Below are 24,002 nucleotides of genomic sequence, written 5' to 3' on the forward strand. Positions count from 1 at the left end.
TGTGGGGGCTTATTTACATATACAAATTGTACAATTTTATATCATTTCATAGCAAACCGATGGGGGCGGCAGGCTGTAAGCCCTTTCGGGTATTTAAATTCCTCTCTTGCATATAATTTACTTTTATTTTAATGATAAGTGTAAATAATGTTAAAAAAAAAAATTATCTACAGAAAAAAAAAGCCACGTGAGGCAGGAATGCATGTTCTGCTTCATTATCTTTACATGGCCACATATAAATAAATAAACCCCATCTACTCACCAGAAAATCTTACAAATACACATTTACCTCCCATATGCACCCACTCAGATTTTTTTTTTTTAAGTCAGCCTAAAGCTTTACCTGAAAGCTTGAGCGAGTGTCTGTCTCTAGCTGTGCAGCTCTACTCTGCTCAGAGCAAGAATTATTTTATTAAACTGAAGAAATGCATAATAGGTGGGGAATAGCATACATAATCACCTCAGAGACTAGGTACAACAAACCAGCAACTGAATATAAAAGAGCCAACATTTCCCGCTTTGTTCCTATTGCTGCACGGCCAATCAAAATTAATTTATTCTAATGCATGCACACAGAAGGTCAATTATCCAAATGATTCTAGTTCAAATTGCACCTGATCTTGGGAACCAATGAGCCATCGAAAGGGCAGATGGGTGTGCTTTGCAAGGCAAATGATTGCCCCAGCCCTCTCTTTTTGTCACCTCCCAACCATTTGCATGTCTAAATGTGATGCTCCAACCGATCACCTTCAGTAAAGTGCATTCCACTAATCGATAAACAACTTAGCACTGAACTTGTGTAGAAGGAGCACGGTCACAGGACAAGATTCTGTGGGTGTAGCTGTGGTCAACTGGGAGCTGCTACATCACATTAAACCTCATCAAGACGGGAAATGTGCAAATATGAAGGAGTGTGTCTTTCCTTTCCACAGACGGATGGTCAGCTCAGCCATTCGGAGCTAGTGTGCATTCAGAAAGTAATTCTTGTGATTTTATTAGACTGAGCACATTGTTGAGAAGCTTGAATAAACAAGTCAAAGGAAGAGAAATGATTCTGAAAAATACACTAATTAAAAATTATAATTTCGCTTCAGGTTATTTGCTTAATGTTATATTTAGTCAAAATATACTGCATAGTAATATTCACAAAGAACGTGCTATACATATTCACATTGCAGGCAGGTCTCTGTAAAAATTCACTAATTGTGCTTTGACAAGTTGACATGGAGGGCAACCAGTGTTTACAGAACTTCTCTGACTTTTTGACTTCACTTCCCCCTCACTTGCAATAAGTGCCATCCCTGCAATTTTCACCGTGAGGCCTATTAAAGGTTTCTTGCATTGACATAATGCAATAAGTTTTAAGTTGTTAATATACAGCACCTTCGGGGCAACTTCAACCTGTGAGGGAATGCAACAGCAGGCAAATGCATGTGAAATCAACCACATGTTCATTTAGCATACAGTGTAGTCTGTGCCTTCTGGCCAACAACAGGGACAACTTTGTAGCCGTAGAGAAGAGAAAGTGTGGCTCCTCTAAATATCAAAAAAGACCCCAAAAAAAAAAAAAAAAAAAAAAGGTTGCTAAATTATAAAGGGAGGAGGATGTTTATGTTTATCTTGAGATACCCTTTTTGCAGGATTGCGTTAACCCGAGAAAGCTGTGCATCTGATGAATTGTATTTAATGCTCATATGAGATTTCTAACCTTTTCCAAGTCTTGCGCTTGCTCAACATGTGGAGCCCAAAACTGAGTCAACTAGTTTTCTTTTCATCCTTCTCTATGACTAAATCCTGGTAGTTATTAAACAGAGATATCTGTTTCTCAGTGCCACTGTGGGTCCAACTAAATAAATCATTCTGAAATTGACTGTGGTCCTCTCTTTTTTCTTCGTGTTCATTCCCTGTGGGTGTTGTGAAGGCTGCCTGTGCAGGTGCCAGAAACACCCAAACCTGGTAGGAACAGATGGGCGCAATCAGGGTTTCATTTTCAAAAAGCCAGACACAGATACACTGATTGGGTATGTTAATGTGCTTACGCCATACTTTGTTCTGCATTGGGAGCTATTACATGAAATTTTCCCATGTCCTCAAGTCTCATCGAATAGAGAAGCGGTCTGCTCTCATATGCAAATGCAAAGGATTTTGAGATGCCTTTCAAGGGAGGTGGGGTTGACCAATGGCTCCAAGGCTGACATTTTGCTCCACAGATTTTGATGGAGCTCTGGAGAACAGAGCAGCATATCAATTAGCCATTAAGGGTTTGCACTGGTATTAAGGGATCAGAGAAACCAATAAAAGCCTCAGGAGGAAATGGAGGAGGCCGAGTAGATTCCAGATCAATGAAGTTCTCATCTAGGGACTTGGTTTATGTCAGGCGAGGCGCATAAGGTGGACAAATAGTGTGACCTTTGAACTGCAGATGAATGCAGAGGCTATTATCCTAATGAAGCCCAAAGAACTTCAGTGCCTTAAATGTTCCTGATCTCTGTGGACCTTTCTAAGCTGTACTTAATAAGACCAGAAACAATACTATTCCAAAGAGGAATAAGATTATTTCTGTTTGTGAAGATGTGGACTGAGTCTGAAATAAAGTATATTATTAAAACATGTAATAGTGGAAAAGCGCATGCTCCCATTTTGACTCTCCTACTCACACTAGATGCTGAAAACAAAGAAGTATCACAAAATCTTGAAAGGCAAAAAAATAAAATGAAATAAAAAAATCAAAAAATTAAAAAGGAGAACATTCTTTTGCTGGAAGCCATTAAAAAATAAAATCTACACAATTTCCCCTTTCTCTAGATGAATGGGGATTAATTTGATGCTTCATTATAAAGGTGGGACAGTTAGGGAAGGTCGTATAGAATGCTGCTCAAAAGTTAGAAAGCCTGCTGATCTGAAACACGATTATTAATGCTGTGGCTCTCCTTCAGCAAACAAATACAGACTAAGGAACCAAAGCTCAAAAATGGGATTTAAAGAGCAGGAAATTTTCCAGTATTTACCACACTTAACCATTACTGTGAATTTATTTACATTTTAAAACTCAATCAATATCCATTTTAATTTCTTGCTCAAACAAAGTTAATAATTTTCAACATCAAAAAACGACATGAAGATACTTTGGAAATTTAGCAGTAATGCAGCTGGCAAATGACCATGAGGTCATTTTGCTGTCTTTCGATTTTCGATTTTTTCGATTTTCGATTGGTTAAGTCTGTTTCTTCACACTGTTTCTATTTTTGCTAGAACTGTTCACATCAAACAGAAATGGAGCAAACCTACTTGTTACATAAATTCAAGAGCCATTTATATACTGAATAATGGTGAATTCATGAATATAATCATGCAACAATACTTAGAATCATTCCATACATGCATTTTCCAATTAGCTTCTATTATAAATATTCTATAGTAGACAGTTTTCAACAGCATGACAACTAAGACACTGGATTTGAATGGAAGCGTTCTAAGCGTATGGCGAACTTCTGGTTACAAGGTCGATCGTGAACTTTTAGTGTCAACATTTAAAGCAGAATGAATTTCAAGTCCTTCAAGCGCTCAGAGAGAATGAACATCTTTAGTTTTATCTGCTGAGGAAAAGTGTTGGATATGATGAAAAGCAAAGCCGAGCTGAACAGGAAAGACCCTGTGGTAAGACGAGTCTACTCATACTTCTGCAAAGTCATGGACGATCTTTCATCTCAACCTTTGGGACATACAATTCCTGCACCTTTCGTGTGGGTTTCATGAGGTTCAATTAATCTATCTTGTCTGTCCAAACAGAGAGCAGTAAGTCTGCTTGACAATATAAGACTCTATTGCTGGTACACATGTGGAAGAGTGCCACTATAGGAAGATAAGCCTTTCCGTGGAAGGACACAGAAAACCGACTATCCATGTGTCCAAGGGATGCATCATATTTTTCCATTGTAAAATGATGCATTGAGAACAACTCATTTTAAGAAAACAAAGTAACCAGAACAACAAAGATTTGTTTCAATTCTCAAAACAGACAAAATCCTGCATGCACAGTCACACAACATGCTAGTTTAGCCACTACCCAAACAACTAGCTAGTCACCAGGTAGCCAGGGATTTAATTTCAGCAGTTAAGGATGTGAACGTCATAGTAACGTAATAAATTAACATTTTCACTGCTGGGTTCAGTCATGCCAATGATGTGTTAAAGTCTAGGGTGACATGCTGAACACACATTTCCATTCAATGTATGTTTTCAGAGTAATAATTTTGTTTACATGTTTCAAATCCACACTTACTTAGTTTGGCACTGCATTGCAGACATCATTTTGTTTTCATTTGAATTTCATTATTTATTTTAGAGCTGTTTATGTTGCTTCAAAAATGCTATTTTATTTGAATTTTGTATGTCATGCTGCTGTGATACTACATGATAGTTTTCCAATATACTTTTGAGAATTGGAATGCCACTTTTTTAATTTCAATTAATACAGCCATAAATTTCAAATATCTGAAATAAAAAAATGTAAATCAAGGAGCAACTCAAATCACCACCTATGGTTCTGAGGGACTCACTACACTGAAAACCATTCAATATCACTAGAAAGGTGTTGAAGGACATTAGTCATAATTCACTGCTCACCACTGTTCAGTAAACTGGCTGCAAGAATCCTGTCACTACCTTTCCAACACAGTCTGTGCAGGTCTGCATAGAACAGCACTGAAAGGGTTAAAGTCCAGATTGGAGGCAGGGAATGGGGGGTCTTCAGTCCCATACCTCCACCATTATAGTAAAACTGCACTTAATTCATTTTTTTACAGTCCATAAACTCCACCTCCAGTGCCTTTAAAATCACCACTTTGTTCTCCACTCCTGCCTTCACTCAACCAATGAGTGAGGTACCACACTTGCCTCCTGTCCCCACTTCTGCAGATAAACTCTAAGTTCCTTGAGAATAGACAGGACACTCCCATCTTACCTCTCTATCAACTCACTGTCCCATATACCAGTCAAGCACAGATGGCTCAGGACCAGCCTGTTTGTGTGTGCGTGTGTGTGGCAGAAAGCGAATGGAAGTCTTCTGCAGCAAGATGAGCTCCAATGATTACAGGCTGAGACAGTTTTCTAATTATTCTGTCAAACATCAATCCAGTGGGCTGATGCAGGTCATCCTGTGGCCTGATGGACAATGTAATCACAGCTAGAGCCCCCATTACCCCCCCTTTACTGCTCTCTATGCCCATTCCCTCCCCGACTCCTCACCCAGCGGACTCACATTTTCCTTTATCACTCTTTTCAACAGAGCTCTTTCACTTATTCTCTCTCTGTCAATGCACTTCTACTCATCTCCTCACCCTACACAACATTTTTACATCATCATCCATGCTACAATAAAAAAAAGACACTCTGGGTATGAAAGAAGAAGAAAAATTAAAAGATGACCGTTATAGGGCTGTTAAAACAATACAGCCAGCTGTAGGAATAAGGAAACAATCAAACACAAGACTTAAGGCAAGTGTAGGAAAGGAAAGACAGGAGCAAATTCAAGTAAAGCTGATGTATGGCACCTTTCTTGTATGAAAAGCTGGACAACTATAAAAAAAATAAAAAATAAAAAGTACGGCCTCATGCAAGACCACAGTCAGAGGCCTTTCCTATCTTCCCTATTCAGTGACTAAAACTAAAGTCACCTAAACTCCACAACAACTTGTATTAGGGAATACAAAATGTCTAAATAAATAAACATACTGTCCTACACTGTGTGCACTTAAATTCCAATTTACAATTAGAGACATTAAGTGTTGTCTGATTGTGTCTGTGTGCTGGGGTTTTATTTAATTTACACTTGACAGATTTGTTGAAGAGGAAACAGCGCCACATCGCTTTAGAAAATAAGCAAAAAGTGCCTTTTTTCTTGTGAAACATGAAGCAAGTGAGCAGACTTAAATGATTAGTCCCAAAACAGTGGCAAAGATATATTTCACCAAAATGCTGATTATTCACCTTGTGCCACTACATTTCTAGATAAATCTCATCTTTTTGCTGGATTGATGCGCCCAGGCACATCTTACAGTTTCATTTTTACCTGCTCTGATCTGGTCATAACAGAGCCACTGTTAACTGTTCCCTTTCCATTTAATCAATCTACATCAAAAGAGACAGTGGGAAGTAGATGTTACACAATTGGACTGAAGCGGATATCAAAATCGAAACTTGAACTACCTGAACAAAAACATCTACACAGATCCATTCATGGAATTCTGTAAAAATCTGGAGGAAGGACTAAGGAAGAGTTGACCTTGACCTTGAGTTGATCTTGTTTAGTTTAAACCAATATACTTTTGAAAGCAAGGAAAACAAAAAAACTATATGTTATGTCTATATCTATTACTCAAACAATAAATCTGTCAGTTTTTTTTATTGTTTTGACAAATTTGAATAAAAAACAAACAAACAAAAAAAAACAAACAAACAAAAAAAAAACAACTAATAAATAAATAGTGTCCATAAAAAAAAAAAAAAGATGATTCTATTCGATTCTACTTCTGGTAAATCTCCATCTACACACTCCTTAATCGTACTTCTCAGGTTTCTCGCCGTAAATCTCCTGTCCATCTGTATCCTCCTCTGGCAGTAGCAGATATTGACTGAGATGATAGTGTAGCAGAGCTGTGTTCAACATTGCCTCTACTGCTCGGTGAACAAGTCCGACTGCTGCAGCAGTAGCCAGTCATGTCAGCTTGGACAGTGTGCTCGGGACTGAACTGGATACCAATGTCTTCCCAGAGGCTGTCACTTATCAGGAGTACAGACAAAGGGAATTAGGAAAACATGAGACGGTGGAATTCAGAAAAAGGACATGTATTAACTTAAGCTCAGTCCTTGCATACATGTAAATAAAGTGCATTGTGTTTGTTTTTTTTGTAATTTTCTCTGCGGTCCATGTGGGATGCTAATGCATTTGTTTTAGTGTATCTCTGTATGCTGTTAGTGCTTCATCTTCACATAGATACATGGTTTTCTATCCTGACCCAGGGCGTCAAAGCAAAAATGAATGAGGCGATTTCTCTGGAGATATGACGGGCTGAACGTTTCATGTGAGACTCCTCGTCTTTCCATTACGCTCGATAATAAAGAAGTGTGTGGATCAGACAAGAGGCTCGCATCAAATCATGCCTGGAAAAGCCAATTACACTGACAATAATCTCTCGCTGTACTGCTGCCGGCATGGCTCACCATACAAAGCAACAAATACCTGAAACATGACGAGGAGCAGGAGGGGCACTGAGGGAAGACAGCACATTTAAACAGACAAAATGTACTTTTAAATGCATGTTCATTGGTCTACAGATTTTGCGGAAAAAAAATCATTGGGATTTAGAAATTTTGGTATTTTCTGACTGTCTACTGAATATTATGTTCAATTACGGATTGGAAAAAGATTTGTATTTTAATTGGTCTTAAAATGTGTTTTTCGTTTTTTCTTTTAAATTTTCTTCAGCTGAAAATCACAGTGATGATCTTTTTTCTTGATTGAACACAGCTTTAAACGTTTGCCGTGCTGGTGAAAAAGTAAGTGAACTCTGGTTTAAGGACTGATCAAAAATCCACTAACAACCTCAAAACAGCTGTTGATCAATATTCAGGAGGAATTTTGGACCATTCTTCCTCCACACCTGCTTCAGTTCAGGCATGCTGTAAAGAAGTCTGTGCGAGTAGCTCTCTGAGGTCATGCAGCAGTATATCTGCCGGGTTAATGTCCGGTCTCTTGACTCTAGCAGCTGGGTTTTCCATGTACTTTTGATAGTGATATTGCAATCGAGAAAGTGTTGAAAGTGTCAGTTACTATTCAGAAGCTTCCTCATTATTCACCCCTGGGATGCAGTATTACGGTGATTCGTCCAAACTCCGGTGGGAGATAAAACATACGAAAAGATACCATAATCTCTTGTGCAAACCGCTTGGTGCACTTCGAACTGAGTGGCCCACGTATTGTCTAATAGGATGGACAATCCTCCGCTGCTGGATTTGTGAGATGTTTTATCGCAGTCTGTCTTTAGGACATGGCCATAATCTCATGTCTGAGATGCCCTGCGAAATATATATAAATATATATATAAAACTTATTGTTTGTGCTTTTTGCCTGTTTGTAACTTTGTTAACAATATTCAAACCATATTTAAACATTTTATTCATACAATAATGCAAGTTATATCACCAACCTTTTCTTGCCACTCTAAGGTTCTTCTAATCTCAGTTAGAAAATATGAGAATTTTGAAACAATTTTAGACCAAAAAAATCAAACATATTTAAACTAAACAACAGCCATTGCAAATACCATACTGAGGGTTATTCGAAAGTGAAAATAAGAATTTGAATTGGAATATGGGAAATGTAGGAACCAGTGTTTTTGGAGCCTCAGGAACTGAAGGTCAGGATAGCCAAGCCTCAATAAGGGAGTAGTCCCCCCCCCCCCTTACAGCATCTTACATAATCAGAGCCAGTAGGAGGAAAAACCGAATGCCATGATGTGACAGTTGGTAATTTCACAGTGTATTTGACAAAGCATCTGCTAATATGTGACAAGATCAGTGCTTTAATGCTGTTCTACGGGCATGTCATGTGAATCACATGTCCTATAGCGAGTCATACTGCAGTTAATAACGTAATGTGCAATTTGACCTCAACCAATCAAAGGACAAGGAAAAAAATATATAATGGTTGTAACATCTTGTCTGTTTACACAAGCAGTTAACTTACAGAAGCATTCAACAGCTTCGATGATGAAGGATTGACCTTGAGAAAATAACAAAAACCAAAATAAAAATAAATATCACCCAAACTAAGACTGCCCTAGAGGACGGGAAAGGGCACAGCATTTGTGGTGTCAGTACATGGCTCAGAGAGCACAAATGATTTCATCAACTGGGTGTTTGAGTGGCTTCACATTATCCCCAGCATGTGCACACATCAGCGCCAAGAGAGCGTGAAATAAGGGGGGGTCTAAAAGTTGCACTACTGCCGCAACGTCTCCTGTCACCGGTCAGAGCCGTTGGTGATGGTATTACTCCATCAAGTCTGAGACAGATGGAGAGATGGAGAACTGAAATGGCGGCAAAGGGTGGAGCACTGACAGCAGATGGTTTGGATGCCATTTATAATAACGAGAAGAGCAGCAAAGCAGTTTGTAACGATAACACTGGCTAGCAAAAGCACTCCAAATATGATATGAGGAATTACTGAAGACTAGTGGTATATGATCATGTGGAAACTATAACACTACTTTAACTACGGTGGCACTGAATTGCACAAAACCACATCTCAAAGCACAGCAGCAAATCACGAAACAACAAATAACTTAACAGTAAATCGTACAACACAATAAATCATACACTTTTACTGGATGTTTCGAGTCATTCCTTTTGTTTCCCCACTCATGCCCCAACAAATTCTTCTCTCCACCATCACGAAGAGTAAAGACTCTGAAATGCATGCAATAACCATTGTTCGGTGCAAAAACAAAGTTTAAAAGAGTAGTTAAATGAAATGCAGAGTGATAATCATGACTGTAATGAGCTTGACTTTGAAAATTGCACAAAAGAACAACAATCCCATTTCATCCATCACCAAGTGAAGAGAAAGAAACATCATGCAGCTCCTACAGAGGTGCATCAGGATAAATGAAGCCTTCCTTTGCTATGCCCTTCCTCTGAGTGCTCAACTTCACAAGGTCACTCAATCACACGTGGCTCCCCTCCCTGTGGCATCCAAGGGCCTATCTGATCACTGACTGCCTCCCTTGGCCCCATGGTGTGAACCAGGTGCTGCGATGACAAAACGCTCCTGGCAGCAATATAAGAACAGAGAGAGCAGAGCTCAATTAGCCCGAGCTCCAATCCCAGATCCTCTATTGATTTCTCACGGATGAGGAATGGCAGACAGGAGAAAGCTCAATCAGACGTACCCAAGGGACCTGTTTGTGTGCGTGAGTGTGCGCGGACACGAGTGTGTGTTTGTGTGAGAATCAACAGGGGACGAATTGGTGCCAGGGATCAGGCTGAATACATTGCCAATCCATATTCCTTATGCATACATGATGGTAAAGTAATAGAGTTCTCTTGTAATGGTGCAGTGGAAGATGACATGAGTCTTTAAAAACATGCTGTGCTGTTCTCACCAAGATCAAACTGAAAAAAAGACGGACAAGACATTAGTTCCCTGAAGGGCAAATCAATCTGACAAGTCATCAGCTCCATGGTGCATTTCTGGACAATTCCTTAACTTTCTCAAATTAACCTTCACGAAAGGGATGAAACGGAGAATGTATGATCTGCGACAACCCCATTTGTCCTTTGCTTATGGCGTGAGCTTTCATTCTTATGTGTCAAGTTGAAGTTTTTGCCAAAATTCATGACGTGCATACATTTGCCATTTGATCCATCACCCAGCACCGACGTGCAGGGACGATGTATTTTAAGTTTGAGTTCAAAAGTTTAGGCAATGGCTAATGGAAGGGAGCAAGCAGCATAAATACAAAGTGACTAAAATGCAAACCACAATTTTTTTGCTGGCTCTCTCTGTCATTCCCTTGTTTGCTTTTTGTATCTTTCTAATTTTTTTAACAAGCCATGTACTTCCAAAAGTCACAGTGTTAAATAAAATTCCTATACATGTTAGAAATACCTGTTCACGTCCAGCCATCTCTGGTCAGGAGCAGTGTTCCTTTTCCGTTCAGTTAAACTGACACTGACACTTTTAAGATGTAATCTGTGATCACCCATAGCACTTCCTGTTTTATAGCACATCTGTAGCACTATGCTTTTGGCATGTTTTCCAATTCTGCTGTAGCCTCCTGTATCCAACGATGTGGGCACCTGAAGGCTGATTTGATTCGACATAAATGTTCTTTCAATTCAAGACACATAGCTGCTGTACTGCTGTGGAAAGTGCTTTCCAATTAGTGGACCTTGGGTCTCCATTTGTACTTGCGGACCTTGAATAGGTGCAGTCAGGTTTGGGATTTTGCATTGTCTTAACTGATCATCTCAGGAAAATGGAATGTCTCTCTCAAGCTTTACACTTTTAAATTATATATATAAAAAAAAAAAAGACAAAAAACCTCTAATTCTCAGCAGGATAACAAAATATTACCAAAAACATGTATTTCACAGAACAGGTATTTTGAAGTTGTCTCCTATCTCAATACCATACTTTGGCTCCTGCATTTTATTTTATTATTATTTTTTTTGTTCTTGGTTAAAGTCAAGCAAAATTTTTGAAGTAGACATTGTACTGTACCCATTAGATTTTGGATTTGAAATCATTTTAACAGGCAAGTTATTATAGAAAAGTTCTTTCCTTTCCTTTCCTTCTTATTCCCAATCAAGACATTTGTGGGAACTGCTTTATATCGTTAATATGGACTTTAAAACTGTTTTGAAGTGCAAAATAATATAATTTTAACTACCAAATAAAACATGGGATACTTAAAATTAACTAGTGAAATTTGCAATTAACCACAATGAAAAAAAAACCAAACAAACAAACAAAAAACCTGTACACTCAAATGATAACCCTTTCTGTAATGTTGCTGTTAATTTAATATTGATTAATTTGAACAATTCTTTATTTATCTTTTGTATAAAGGGAAAAAAAAAAGAAGAAACAATTCCCCATATTGTCACATATTCCTTAACTAGCGATATAAAAAGGCTATTTATTGTCTCTAAACCCCTGAAATGAATACTGAAATAAGCAGACACAGCTCTCCTGTCACTATAATAAGCTTCTTCCACTGTGCGTAAAGGCTTATTTATGCAGTATACAGAAAAGTCAAAATAATAACTTAACAATTACAGCTGACTGATGTCATGTTTCAAAATCACATGACACATAATTTCCGTTTGTCACAGCTGTCGCTGTACTTTGCTAAGAAATGGCCAAAGATTGCTTATCTGCTGTGTACATGTGATCTGGTAAACATGCGTTTTGGAGTTCAAGGACCAAATTGCTTGGTGAGTTACTGCGAAAGTTTATACACTTAACCTCATTCTTTTGATGTGTCCTTCACTTAAGATACACAACTGAGATTTGGACTTGGCCCCAATGCGCTGGAGGTTTTGAAACAACAGCCTTTAAATCCCAACACACATGCATGCACTCACAGCCTTTATGCTCAAATGAAATAAAAATCCAGACCAAATAACAGTCAGCTGAACAAAGTGTCCACATGTACCTACACAAAGGGTAATTACATTTCATCAGGCTCCTGGTGAATATATTGACGATCTAACATAGGGTCAGTGCAGTCTGGGTTTAGTGTAGAACACATCTCTGCAGTGATTTTAAATGTGCTAGAGCAGAAGAGGTCACACAATACACAAAATCCCAACACTAAATCTGTCACTAAAACAAGACTTTAATGCACTTTAAGCAAATCTGCAGGAAAACCATTCCACGAGGTGGACCTCTTCTCATATAATGGCAAACTATTACAATGACCTACAGTACACAGCCCATAACTGAAAAAAGGGAATCTATCACCCATAGAGCCAGTTCTACCTGAAGGCACCTCCACCCTTCCCTGCATGCGCGCACGCACAAGCACTTGTGCAATATTCTGCACACTGGGAATGAACACAATAACCACAGGAGCTTGTTGACTTCCTTCTCTCTTTTGGTTGATGGCTTTGCATTGCATGTGTTTATAACACGGAGGACTGGCATTTCCCATGGGCCCTTGGCTTCAGGCGGAGAGGTGATTTTTTTCCCTCTAAAAAAAACACAGCATAGGGCTCCAACATTGCAGGTACTCTTGTGATTATAGGTTTTTGGCCTCCCTGGAGGATGCATGTTTGTGCAGACGTGTGAATGATGTGGGGACAACAACAGAAGTGTGTATTTGCACCTATTTGTGTTTTTGCTTGGTGACTGATTGAGTTGTGTGATTTCCATCGTAGTCTTGAGAGGTAATATCCTAAGGACATGGCCTTGTAAAACAGGGGGACCTTTCCTTCCTTCCTCAGCAGCCTAAGGAGAGGATAACACACTTTTCATAAAACATTTCCCTGGATCAACTAGTTTTCACCAGAGCCACTGGCTTTCTGTGACTTCATACATGTTGAAGCACAATAGACATAGGACATCTTCATACAGGGATGAGAAAGACATCACCTGGCCTCCTGGAGGATTTAGCTGGCAGGCAAACCATTGAGTTGAGATCCTAATGTTGACTTTAACAGGATTTAAGAAAGATGAAAGGCTATAGGGAAGAGTACAGAGACACAAAGAAGCAGAAAGATGGTGAGAGGGAACAAGAAGAGGAAGAGGGATACCAAAGGAACACAAGAGGAAATGGTAGAGAGACTAGTAAAAGGAGAAACTGGGGAGTCACTATAGTAACCTGGTATGTATCACTACAGAGGTAGTGGTGAACAATAACGATAAAGACTCTCACAGATTACAGAAGACTACTGGAAAAACAGTAAAAGTGGTATGATCCCTCTAGAGGAGGACTAGGACTTGGGAGTGTTACTATACCAAGAAGGAAAGTGGTTAAAGGGGGACCACAGGTGAGTTAAACCAGAGTCACTGAACTGGAAAGAAGCAAAATAGCAGGACTTTTTGCTAAAGGGCAATGGGCTCTGAAACACAGGTGGACACGCATAATAATCCAACACAAAAAGAGCGGAGGAAAAAATGTAGGGAGAAATCCAAAAGAAAAACTAAAGACCAAACACACACGGCTCAGCATTCTAAACCCAGGTCACTCATGCACACGAGCCAGTGGGTTGTGAAAAGATGTTTCACATCTGCATTAACAAATACATAGGAACACACCTCCGTATTTTCCTGGGAGGTCTGTCCCTTGGCTGAACTGATGCTAATGTGCAAATCTGTGCCTTTCACTTCAGAGCAGTGCCCATTGCTCTGCATTCACAAAAAAGGCAGCACAGACGCTAACTGCAGTGCGTCGCAAGCACCAAACAAATAGGTGAGCCAAACGTGGCATTCTTAGAATATTGTACAGGTGGTGTTGTTCCTGCTTGGCATCGCTGCCTGCCGCACCTCTTCCCGTGAGCTGGAGCCACCATTCACAGATGTTCTGCCCCCTATCCAGTGCATCTCACGGTGTGGGGGCAGTGGCTGAGTGGACATCTCCCCGCCACCCCTTTCAGGTGCCCTTATTGGGATGCTGAACCTCAAACGCTGCCCCTCCTCTGTAGCCGCAACCAGTAGCTTGCCTAGTCCATTTCCTCTGCCACCTCCTTGATGGCCTTCTACAGGTTTGCCCCGTGTCGTTTCGGCTGCATTGAGAAGCTGGACTGCTGATCTGCCCACAAAGCCCTGGCATCAGATTGATTTTGCTGCCTAGCCCAGGCCTCTGCACTCAGCACCTAGGAGTACTTGAGGCCCTTGAACTCGTATGCTGCAGGTACGCTCCCCTCAAGGAACGGTGAGCTCAATGATGAGGAGCCTCTTGGCAGCTGTGGACCACATCACAACCTCCGGTCTTAGCGTTGTCTGTGTGATTTCTGCTCAAAAGTTTACTTGCTTACCCAGATCGACTCGCAACTCGCTTCCCCTTCTCGGAGTAAGCTATTGTTTTTCTTGCTGTTGGCTTCTGCTGAGCCTCTCCTGGTGCAACTAAGGGAATGGGAATGGGAGTGTTATTTGCCCCCCACTCTGCAGTTCTCCAACAGCTCTGCCAGTTTCTTCAGAACCTGGTTGTGCCACCACCTGAAATGCCCCTGTGCCTGTGCCACCTTGCACCGTGAAAGGACATACTGGAGACCTGCGTTGTATTTGCTACACACAGGACACTTTGCCTCGTTTCCGAACAGCTGGGAGAGATTTCAGAGACGGGGTGGTGCCACAAGCTGCTCTTATCAGGAAGCTGAGCTGTGCTTGTGGGGTTCGCCAAATGTCTGCCCAGGTTATGACCTGAATTGTGGTTCCCTCCCATCGGGTCCATGCCCCTTGTGTGCCATGGGACACTGCCTGGATAAGGTAGCACTATTGTTGCTATTGAGAAAGATCATGACCATAGTCTTCCTCTGCAACTCTTTCTCTTTCTTCTTACAACTTTAATCTATACTTCAGGTAGGAACACTCGGCTTAAGATTGTGGTCATGAACTCAGTACTTGATGCTGACCTTGATATTGTCACCAACATTTTAATATCAATGGCCGAAGAGAAAAACCTATCTGAAAAATTCACTTTTTTATAGGCAGAATGAAGGAATATGAGCACGCTTTCTTATTCTTATTGTCAAATCCACAGATGAGAACATTCTGCAGCTAGGAAGTTTTGCGTTTTGACCATCGACATATTGATGCAACAATTAGTAGTTATTTCACTTATACAGACCATTATAAGACTTGGTGAGAATGAATATCAAAAAAATATACTGGTCATGCTCCTCAGTCACTGCAGAGCCAGGTGAAATGAAAATAGCGGACTGCTCTAGACTGGGGGGTGTTTTTCTCAAAGACTGCATTATTGGAGCCACAAAGTTTGGGAAAATGCAGATGGACTTGATTTCAAAGCCTTTATCCATGGACATTTTGCATTTAAGCTGAATGAAAGAAAATTGCATGGGCTCCATTTTGTCATCCTGTCGTGGTAGATAAAAATCACTGTTTCAACCAAACACCATGTTTCACTCTTTTCAAAACAGCATAATTTTGCGGTTTACACAATCTCCCTGTCCAAACTGCACAAGTCACTACATGCACTCAGTCATGCCACCAAACACCACACATAAGATCTCAACCTGTGGGAAACATTGAGTTTTGAATACTTAATTTAATTTCTTAGTTTGGATTTATTTATTTATTTTTTTAGATTTCAGTTCCAATTGGTATTGTTTATTGCAATTAACAAAAATTGAGGGTGTCACAACAATGGCTTTTAAAGACTGAATTATCTGAAAAATAATATATTAAGTTGAAGATGAATGACTGATTGGAAGAGTCACTCTTCACTCTGATAATCTGCTACATTATTTTTACATTCAGCTGACGCCAATGCAGATGTTCACAGATGAGTTCATAAAGTACAAACTGTTAGCTGTGGTGATCAAAGGAACAGAAGTTCATTCCACTCTGTGGTGATACTATATCTGGATATATAAGCATAGCAAAGCACATGACTAGGCTTTTGCACTAAAGATGGGAGAATTTCTGAAATCAGACAATTTAAAAGAGTTGAAAACTAATTTTGAATAATTATATATTCTTCATTAGGATTAAATTTTTGCCACGAAAAAAACAAACAAACAAACATTCAATTGTTTGATATAGCTGCACCCCTTAAATTGACCAACTCCAACCCTATACACCAACAAGGAGGGTGTTTTTCAGAAAAATGCCATCATTCACTCCTGTCTATAAAAATTACAGGAAACAGCCTTAAGCCCTGAAAACAAAATGGATGTTGAGTAAGACAAAACATCCATCTGCCACTTTCTTTATGGCACAGGCACAAGGCAATAACGAGGTTATTTGGCTGTTAGTATTTGCTGCCTGGTTCTGCTTGCCTACAGGTGATGTGAGAGAAACCTCAATAAATTCAGACATCCTGTCAACAGACTGTTCTGTACGTGGATATGAAGAAAGTGGAGCTATTTATTTTGGCATGGAAAATAAATTTGTCTCTGCTTAAAAAGCCAGTGGCCTAAATTCAAACAAAGCTCTATGGTCTAGTACACCCAGCTGAGCTACATCTCACATATTTAACACACACTAGGCTACACAACTGCTTTATGATTTACTTTTTTCCTCCCAATCATTTCATTTTGACTTTTTTTCACATCGTTCCCACTTCACATACAGGATCCCTGTTTCATCTGTTTTCTCTTCCCCTTTTCTTTCACAGAATAATAATGTTTAAGGTAATGAATGCTGCACAAGACGATAGCGGAGAAGTGAACAAACAAGAGAGAGAGAAGGCTTTGTCATCTCAGGCTCCGTCTCAGCTATTTAGTGCCAGCAGTACACTCACATCACTTCCATTCCTCTCAGCACAATGAGCCAGAGACATCAAAGCAGAGACTGAGAGGGAGAGACCGACAGAGATGGAGGCAGGCAGACAAAAGTACAAAAATGACTGTGGAAGAAAGACTGCAAGAGAAGACAGACACCAAAATACCTGTTTTTGTGGAACTGTGTGGCATCATTACAGCAGGACCTTCTACGCTTGAACTGTCTGCCTGGCCACTCTGTGCACTGTTTTTTTTTTTTTTTTTTTTTTTTCTCCATAGCACATAAACCATTTTAATCACCTCAGCCAAAAGTCACAGTTGTCTCTAATAAAAAGCCCGCATTCATGTTTGCAGTAGAACAGTAATAGCCTTCCCTACAGCAGCTACTGAAGTAGTTTCATGCAGTACCATTGAAAGTAAGCATCATCATAACATATGCTGTCAAAATTTGTAGCTGCAAGGAGAAGAAATATAAAAAAAAGTAGTACAATAACAATGTTAAATGAGTGAGTGAGTCTATCTAGGGCTTTAAAATATGAATAAATAATCAACAATGGATCTACTATTTCAAGGCCATAAGCTCCAACTGCCTTTATGTTTAGGGCAAATTAGGAGAACAGAGCTCCCACTGTAACGTATTGACATGAAATCAATGGTCTTGCCTTGTCACAGTCACCTAGCCCAGAGCATGATTTTCTTTCTATTTCTGCTTGTATTTTTGACTTTGGAAGTGGTAATTTGTGAAAAAAAGAAAAAAGAAACTAAATGCAAATGAGCAGCACTCTCTTTGGCTCTTATTGTGAAATGATTAACATTCCTTCCACAGATCAGAGCAGGTTTCTCAGCTCCCCTGGTTGAAATGCTAATGGTGCTCTCAACCCAGTTTAATGTCAATCCTATTCGACTTTTTTCCCCTGTTAGGGAGGAGCTCCCTGTCTCTATTTCCATACATAGCAGCAGGAGGGACAGGCAGCAGGCTTATTCCCCCATCTGGATCTGGGGAATCAGCCCAAGACAGAAAGAGGAGGAGGAACCGGAGGAGGGTGGAGGAGGATCCTTCTTGCCTGTGTGAGTGCATTTTTTGGGGTAAACGAAGTGGAGACCACCTTGCTTTAAAAGCGTTCAATAATAATAAATGGAAACCCCATACTGGGAGAAAGTGACACCTCTTTGCAGGTTTCTCTTTCCATTATTGATCACATTTCTTTGTTATCCACCATATTCATTTTTATTTTCCACCACAGACCACTGAGTTGAATTCACATAAAACCAAATAAAATCTATGCACACTGGATATGTGAATAAACCAATGTATCACCTGCTGGGGTGTTAAAGGTTTGTGGGATTTTAACATTCATCTGCAAATCTGCAAAGGTGTTGCAACACTGGTCTCTTTGCTGTTGGGTGATAAATATGAGACAAAAAGTGCTGGAAACTTATGTACATGCTTACTCCTCACGCCATTGTCATATGAAAAATATCTCTACTGTATAATATGCAACTGATTTCTTATTATAATAATGCATCTGTATTCACAACCTCTCAAACATGTGAAATTAAGTTTGCACCCATTACTGTAGAAGATTTACTGAAAAGAAATGGGCATATAAAGCACTTTGACATATCGCACCTAAATCACGGTTGAGGTGTACCTGTGATAGTGGTTAGTTTCTAATAGGTTAGCAACTACCTGATTTAGGGAGCCTTTGGCTTATTTTTTTAGTCAATATATATATTTCAAAACTGACGTGAAACATTTTCTTTAATTTTATTGTTTTACAGTATTTTTTGAAAGCATGCCATACCAATAAAAATCTACATGTGTAAATAGAGATTTTAAAGAAAAGAGCAGAAAAGCCTAATTGCTATCAAATGCTGCTCTGTATTCCACAACCGAGCATTGCTGGAGAAGCTAACACAGAGGCAACCGGAGATCAGTGCAGGGACGAAGGAATGACAGCAGCAGGGGAATTAGCAGTGTGATGACTGTCAACACACAATCAGCACTGCGGTGTACTTACAGGGCTCACATTGTTTAGTTTGGAGTTATTAGCTTTCTGAACATAGAGCTGAATCACTTGTAAAACACCCCAAGCTGCCACTCACCCAGAACTGCAAGACTTTCAGAAGCAAGCTTTGATTTGAACTTGTTTATTCATTTTGTGTTGCACATGAGCCTGTCTTCTGTAATAACGTGCGCGTGCAGATGCACATGTGATAACATCTTTAAAAGCCAACAGTTTTGCATTGTAGCGAGAAGAGATTTATGATTCTATTGCAACAGAAAATGATGGCATATAATTGCACATCCAGCCCGTGTCTTTTTCCCCTTGGTAAAATAGGGACATATGCCAAGGTCCCTAGTCTATCGTGCTCTGTTGTCTCTGTGACAAAGCACTAACTAGACATAGACCTTTTATGAATGTGATATGACAAGCTACATGACAGTAATAACAAGAACAATTCAACAGGTGGTGAACTTGCTTTTTTAAATCTGACTTACTTTTTAAAAAGCGATGCTGCTTTGTATTTGACTGTTTTGAGTGAGAATGGGATGAAAAAAATAAAATAAAAATTCGTAAGTGTATGTCCCTACCTTAGGATCAGCAGTGAGCAGCTTAAATGCCTCATACACCTGTCTCTCTTTCACTCCTCCACCCAGGTCCAGGAAGTTAGCTGGCTTTCCTCCATGCAGGTCAATGATGTCACATGTGGCCATGGCCAATCCAGCTCCGTTCACTGTAAAAAATGACAGTGTCAGTTCACTTAATGTGCAAATATGCATTCTGAAATATAGCTGTCTATACATACATACATACACATATATACACACACACACACACACATACAGTACAGGCCAAAAGTTTGGACACACTTCATTCATTGGAATGAGAAGGTGTGTCAAAACTTTTGGCCTGTACTATATATATATATCTATATCTATATATATCTATATATATCTATCTATATCTATATATATCTATATATATATATATATATCTCGAGCAAGTGTTAATGGAACAGTAACCTTACCACGATCTATAAAGTATAATGAGGTTAAATCTGATCAGCCTTAAGTGAATTAAAATAACATCAACAGCACTGAAGAAAACTCGACAAGTGCTGTAAGAACACCCACAAAGAAATCTAGCAGCAGTTCAACAACTAAAGCAGAGAAAATAGCTGGGGGGGAAAAAAAAAAAAAAAAAAAAAAGCTTACGCTTAAAACGCAAAATCGGTTGGAAATATCTTCTAATCATGAACATTCAATGCATCAAGTCAGGCAACACAGAGAGAATTTGATTATGAGTTGACTTTCGACTTCAGAGAAAAAAAGAGTGTTGATTAAAAGAGGTTCTGCTGCCCTTTTTTGCAGCCCGTGTCATCATTTAGCCAACTGCCTGCATGGCTTCCCTGCTGAGTTATGCAAGAGCCAAGTGCACAAAAATGTCTTACCTCATTTGGTTTAGCTTAGCTGAACTTGTGTCCTGGCAAGCTCCCCGACAGAGGCCTCAATAAAAGGGATATTCGCTTTAACAGCTGTCACTTTGGTGGCTTGCACAGCTCTCAAGGAAGCTGCAGGGCCTTAAAAGCTGTTGTTACTTTAAGAGAGACTGGGAGCTGGGGATGCAGAATAGTGTGTATGCGTGTATGTGTTTGTGTGTGAGAAGGGGGGATAGTGCTAACAGACATCTAATGTGTTTATGAGGCTATGGGGTAAGAAGTGAGAGCACCTGTTAGTGTTGCAGTACACTGTAAAAGCTTTGATTTATGACAAGAGAGGGGGCCTTTAATGAGAATGCTAACAATCTGGCTCACTGGAGACTTTCTGGGCGGATTATAGCTAATTAGAACGCATTGGTTATGGCAGCATTCCTTCTGGAGTCCTCAGAAAGCTGCTTGTAATGCGGACTGGAGAATAGCTCAGGCTGCCTTTACTTTAACTAAGTTCTAACTGTGTCCGAGCTTTTCACTTATGCGACTTAAGAGACGCATTAAAGTCTTAAGCTAGCAAGAGTTCACTTATTGACGTGTGTGTGTCTGTGGGCACGATCCTGTATTGTTGTGGTGTTTTGTTTACATACCAAAACATGCAATATTTCCATCGAGTCCAATATATTTGAGGTCCCACTTGGCTGCCTCCATCTCTGTGGGGTCACTCTCAGTCATGTCGTCCATGGCGAACACGGACTTCTGACGGAACTCAGCATTGTCATCAAAGTTAATCTTGGCGTCAAAGCAAACCACTAGGGCATAGGCATAGAGGAATTGGAAGATGACAAAGACAGAGTTAGTAAAAGAGAAAACACAAAAGGAAGACAGAGCAAGATGGCAGACAGGGGAGAAGGGAGGATGATTTCAGACATAAAAAGTTCACTAATTATTATTTTTAAAAGCTGAAATTAATGAACTGAGGGGTGTCCCCTCAGCCTGCTGGTCTTAATTACTTCAGAGGAAGGCTCACTAAGGCATGTGTTTTTGTCACTGCCTCTAAGGGATAGCCTGTTATAGTAAGTGCATATTTCCTTTACACTTCAAAGAGAAAGTATTTCAAAGAGAACCTACTCACGAAGCTACCTGGAAAAGTATCAGGCATTTAAAAAAAAAAAAAAAAAAGTTTGTTTAACCCTTGTTCATCCTTAAAAAAAAAAAAGTCCACCCTCAACGCAAAAAAAAAAAAAAAAAAACATTGGGCCATTTTAATTTTTGTAATTTAAAATTATTTCACATACATTGAATGGTAAGTGGGTCTTTAGAGCTCCACATCCTACAGTAAATCATAAAAAAAATGGGTCACAACCAAAGTATAGCTAATATATTACTTTCCATTGAAATAGTGCGTATGTGTATACAAAGGGAAGTGGGATTTGGAGTTACTATTAATTTAACACCTGTAATGAGAAAGATAAAAAATTGTAAAAGTAAAATTTTACTGGGCTTTTTTTTTTTGTGTGTTAAGAGTGTTTTATAAGCACATTACAGGAGTTGATGTTAAAATTCACAGCGAAAAACTAACTTAAAAAAAAAAAAAAAAAAAAAAACACTGAAAAGGACAAATGATGATGCACGGGGGTTAGCTACTATTAAAAATGTAACCATTATAGTTTAAACTATGGTAATGGTAACCTTGATGAGAAATTTTCCTGATAGATGGCACATTTCAGGAGAACAGACAGCCAAATAATTCACATGCAGCCCCGAAAAGGTAGCACATACACAGAAAATTTGATTTGCCTTTATAATTTACATATGATGAAACTTAACACACAATAGCGAATAGACTGCTGAGAATGGGAAGTAGGCACACCGAGTCCTCCAGGTAAAGTAGCACTCCTACTATCCAATTCCTTGTTTTGACATATTATTGCAGTCCATCAACAAAATGAATTTAGCTATTACCAAATGAGAAGCAAAAATAAAACTTTTTCACCCTTGAGAAATGTTCCTTTCCAATACACTTCTGTTGAATGTCTGCTGGATAATAGCTGTGCTCCCTTGTGACATGTGAACAAATTGAACCAAAGAATAAGATGATGTTAATGTGAAGCTTGTCTACAAACACTGCCTCAGTCGCAGCCACTGCTTCTCCCAGCTGATAGAAAAGGAAACTTGTACTCAGTATAAATCTACTGTTTGAAAGGAATCATTTTGATCATTAATATTCATAAGAAGCCATGAAACTTCTTTTGTCAATCTTTGATGAAGCATACTTTCAACAAGAATGAGTTTGTTGGGTTTTGTTTTTTTTTTTGAGGTGACTGCACAGCATCAAAGTAGTGATGCAGAAGTGATTGTTTTGTGTTTTGTAATACCTCTTAATAGGACAAATCACAGTCAATCTGTGTTCAATTCCACAGACAAGACAATTACTCTTATTTCTTGGGGACAAAAAAAAGTGCAAGTTCAGCATAAACTCCATCAGATTAGCTGTTGTATGATTTGTAACTACGTAATTCCTACTCTAATTATGAGCACTTCAAATGATGCTAACCTGCTAACATTCACTTATACCAAGTGGCAACATGGGGGCTGAATTTTTCAGTTTTTCAGAATTTGTTTATGAATACAAGTGTTTTCATCTCCCAGGGAACACTCAAAAAGTGAGAGGAAAACAAATACTAGCAATCCAGCCATTGCTCTGAGGCAATGTCTGAGCCTATTATTTGAACCCACACTTGTAAATTTGTGATCCAAATCTTTACACAAATGCTGTGACACAAAGGTTGCCTGGGATCAGTGGCAAAACTGGTAGACAATTTGAGAGGTGTCTGTAAATATCCAATAATTTTAGAATATTCCTCACAGCAGATGGTGGTTAGCGCTGTTGCCCCACAATAAAAAGCCCCCCTGACTGCCAAGTTAGTGCTCCATTCACCCAACTTTAATATATTTTTTTGTACAAGCCTGAACAGCATAGCAATTATCATTTGAATTTTGATAGTCTTTGACAATAAATATACTTTACAAAGAACTTTACTTACTGCATAATATTTTTTTTTTCTTCAAAAAACCACTTACTTGAAGTTAATTTCATTTAAATTTTACACTGAAAATGTAAAAGGCCAGGCCAGGCACATTAAAAAACATTAAAAAACATTGCTGCTGAAAAGAACTATTTATACAATTGAATAATACCAAAAAGCATTTTGAGAGCGTATATTGATGAAATGTAGAACAATGCTGTGCAATGTAAAGCACCAAAATATAACACGTTCTTTACAGAACGCAGACCAAATCCCTCCATCATATATATATATATATATATATATATATATATATATATATATATATAGTAAATTCAAGTAATAGATGTGCTAACACTGAACATGCTCACCAGATGTTTTTCTACATATTATAAAATACCCCTGCGAGGTTCACTCATGAGGGATGTGCCGGCAGCAGCTGCTGCTGTAATATATAGCTCCTCATTACCAGTTGATGATAGTCTGGACGCCTTTGGTTAATCAATAACTGGGAAACATCAAAAAACATCAACATGCTATAAATATGGAAAGCTCTGTTCCCTGAAG

At 39.1% G+C, this 24,002-nt stretch overlaps 1 protein-coding gene across 1 annotated transcript in view; it reads right to left on the minus strand.

Annotated features, from left to right (window-relative positions):
• Positions 1-24,002, minus strand: part of suclg2 (succinate-CoA ligase GDP-forming subunit beta) — an 85,927-nt gene that overhangs the window by 18,357 nt on the left and 43,568 nt on the right. The window contains exons 8-9 of the mRNA XM_029501777.1: positions 21,057-21,218; positions 19,568-19,710 (exon numbers count right to left, since the gene is read on the minus strand). Of these exons, the coding sequence (XP_029357637.1) occupies positions 19,568-19,710; positions 21,057-21,218 (305 nt within the window). The remainder of the gene's footprint in view (positions 1-19,567; positions 19,711-21,056; positions 21,219-24,002) is intronic.

Source organism: Echeneis naucrates, chromosome 5 (assembly GCF_900963305.1).
Source record: "Echeneis naucrates chromosome 5, fEcheNa1.1, whole genome shotgun sequence".
In the NCBI taxonomy this organism is placed as follows: Eukaryota; Metazoa; Chordata; class Actinopteri; order Carangiformes; family Echeneidae; genus Echeneis; species Echeneis naucrates.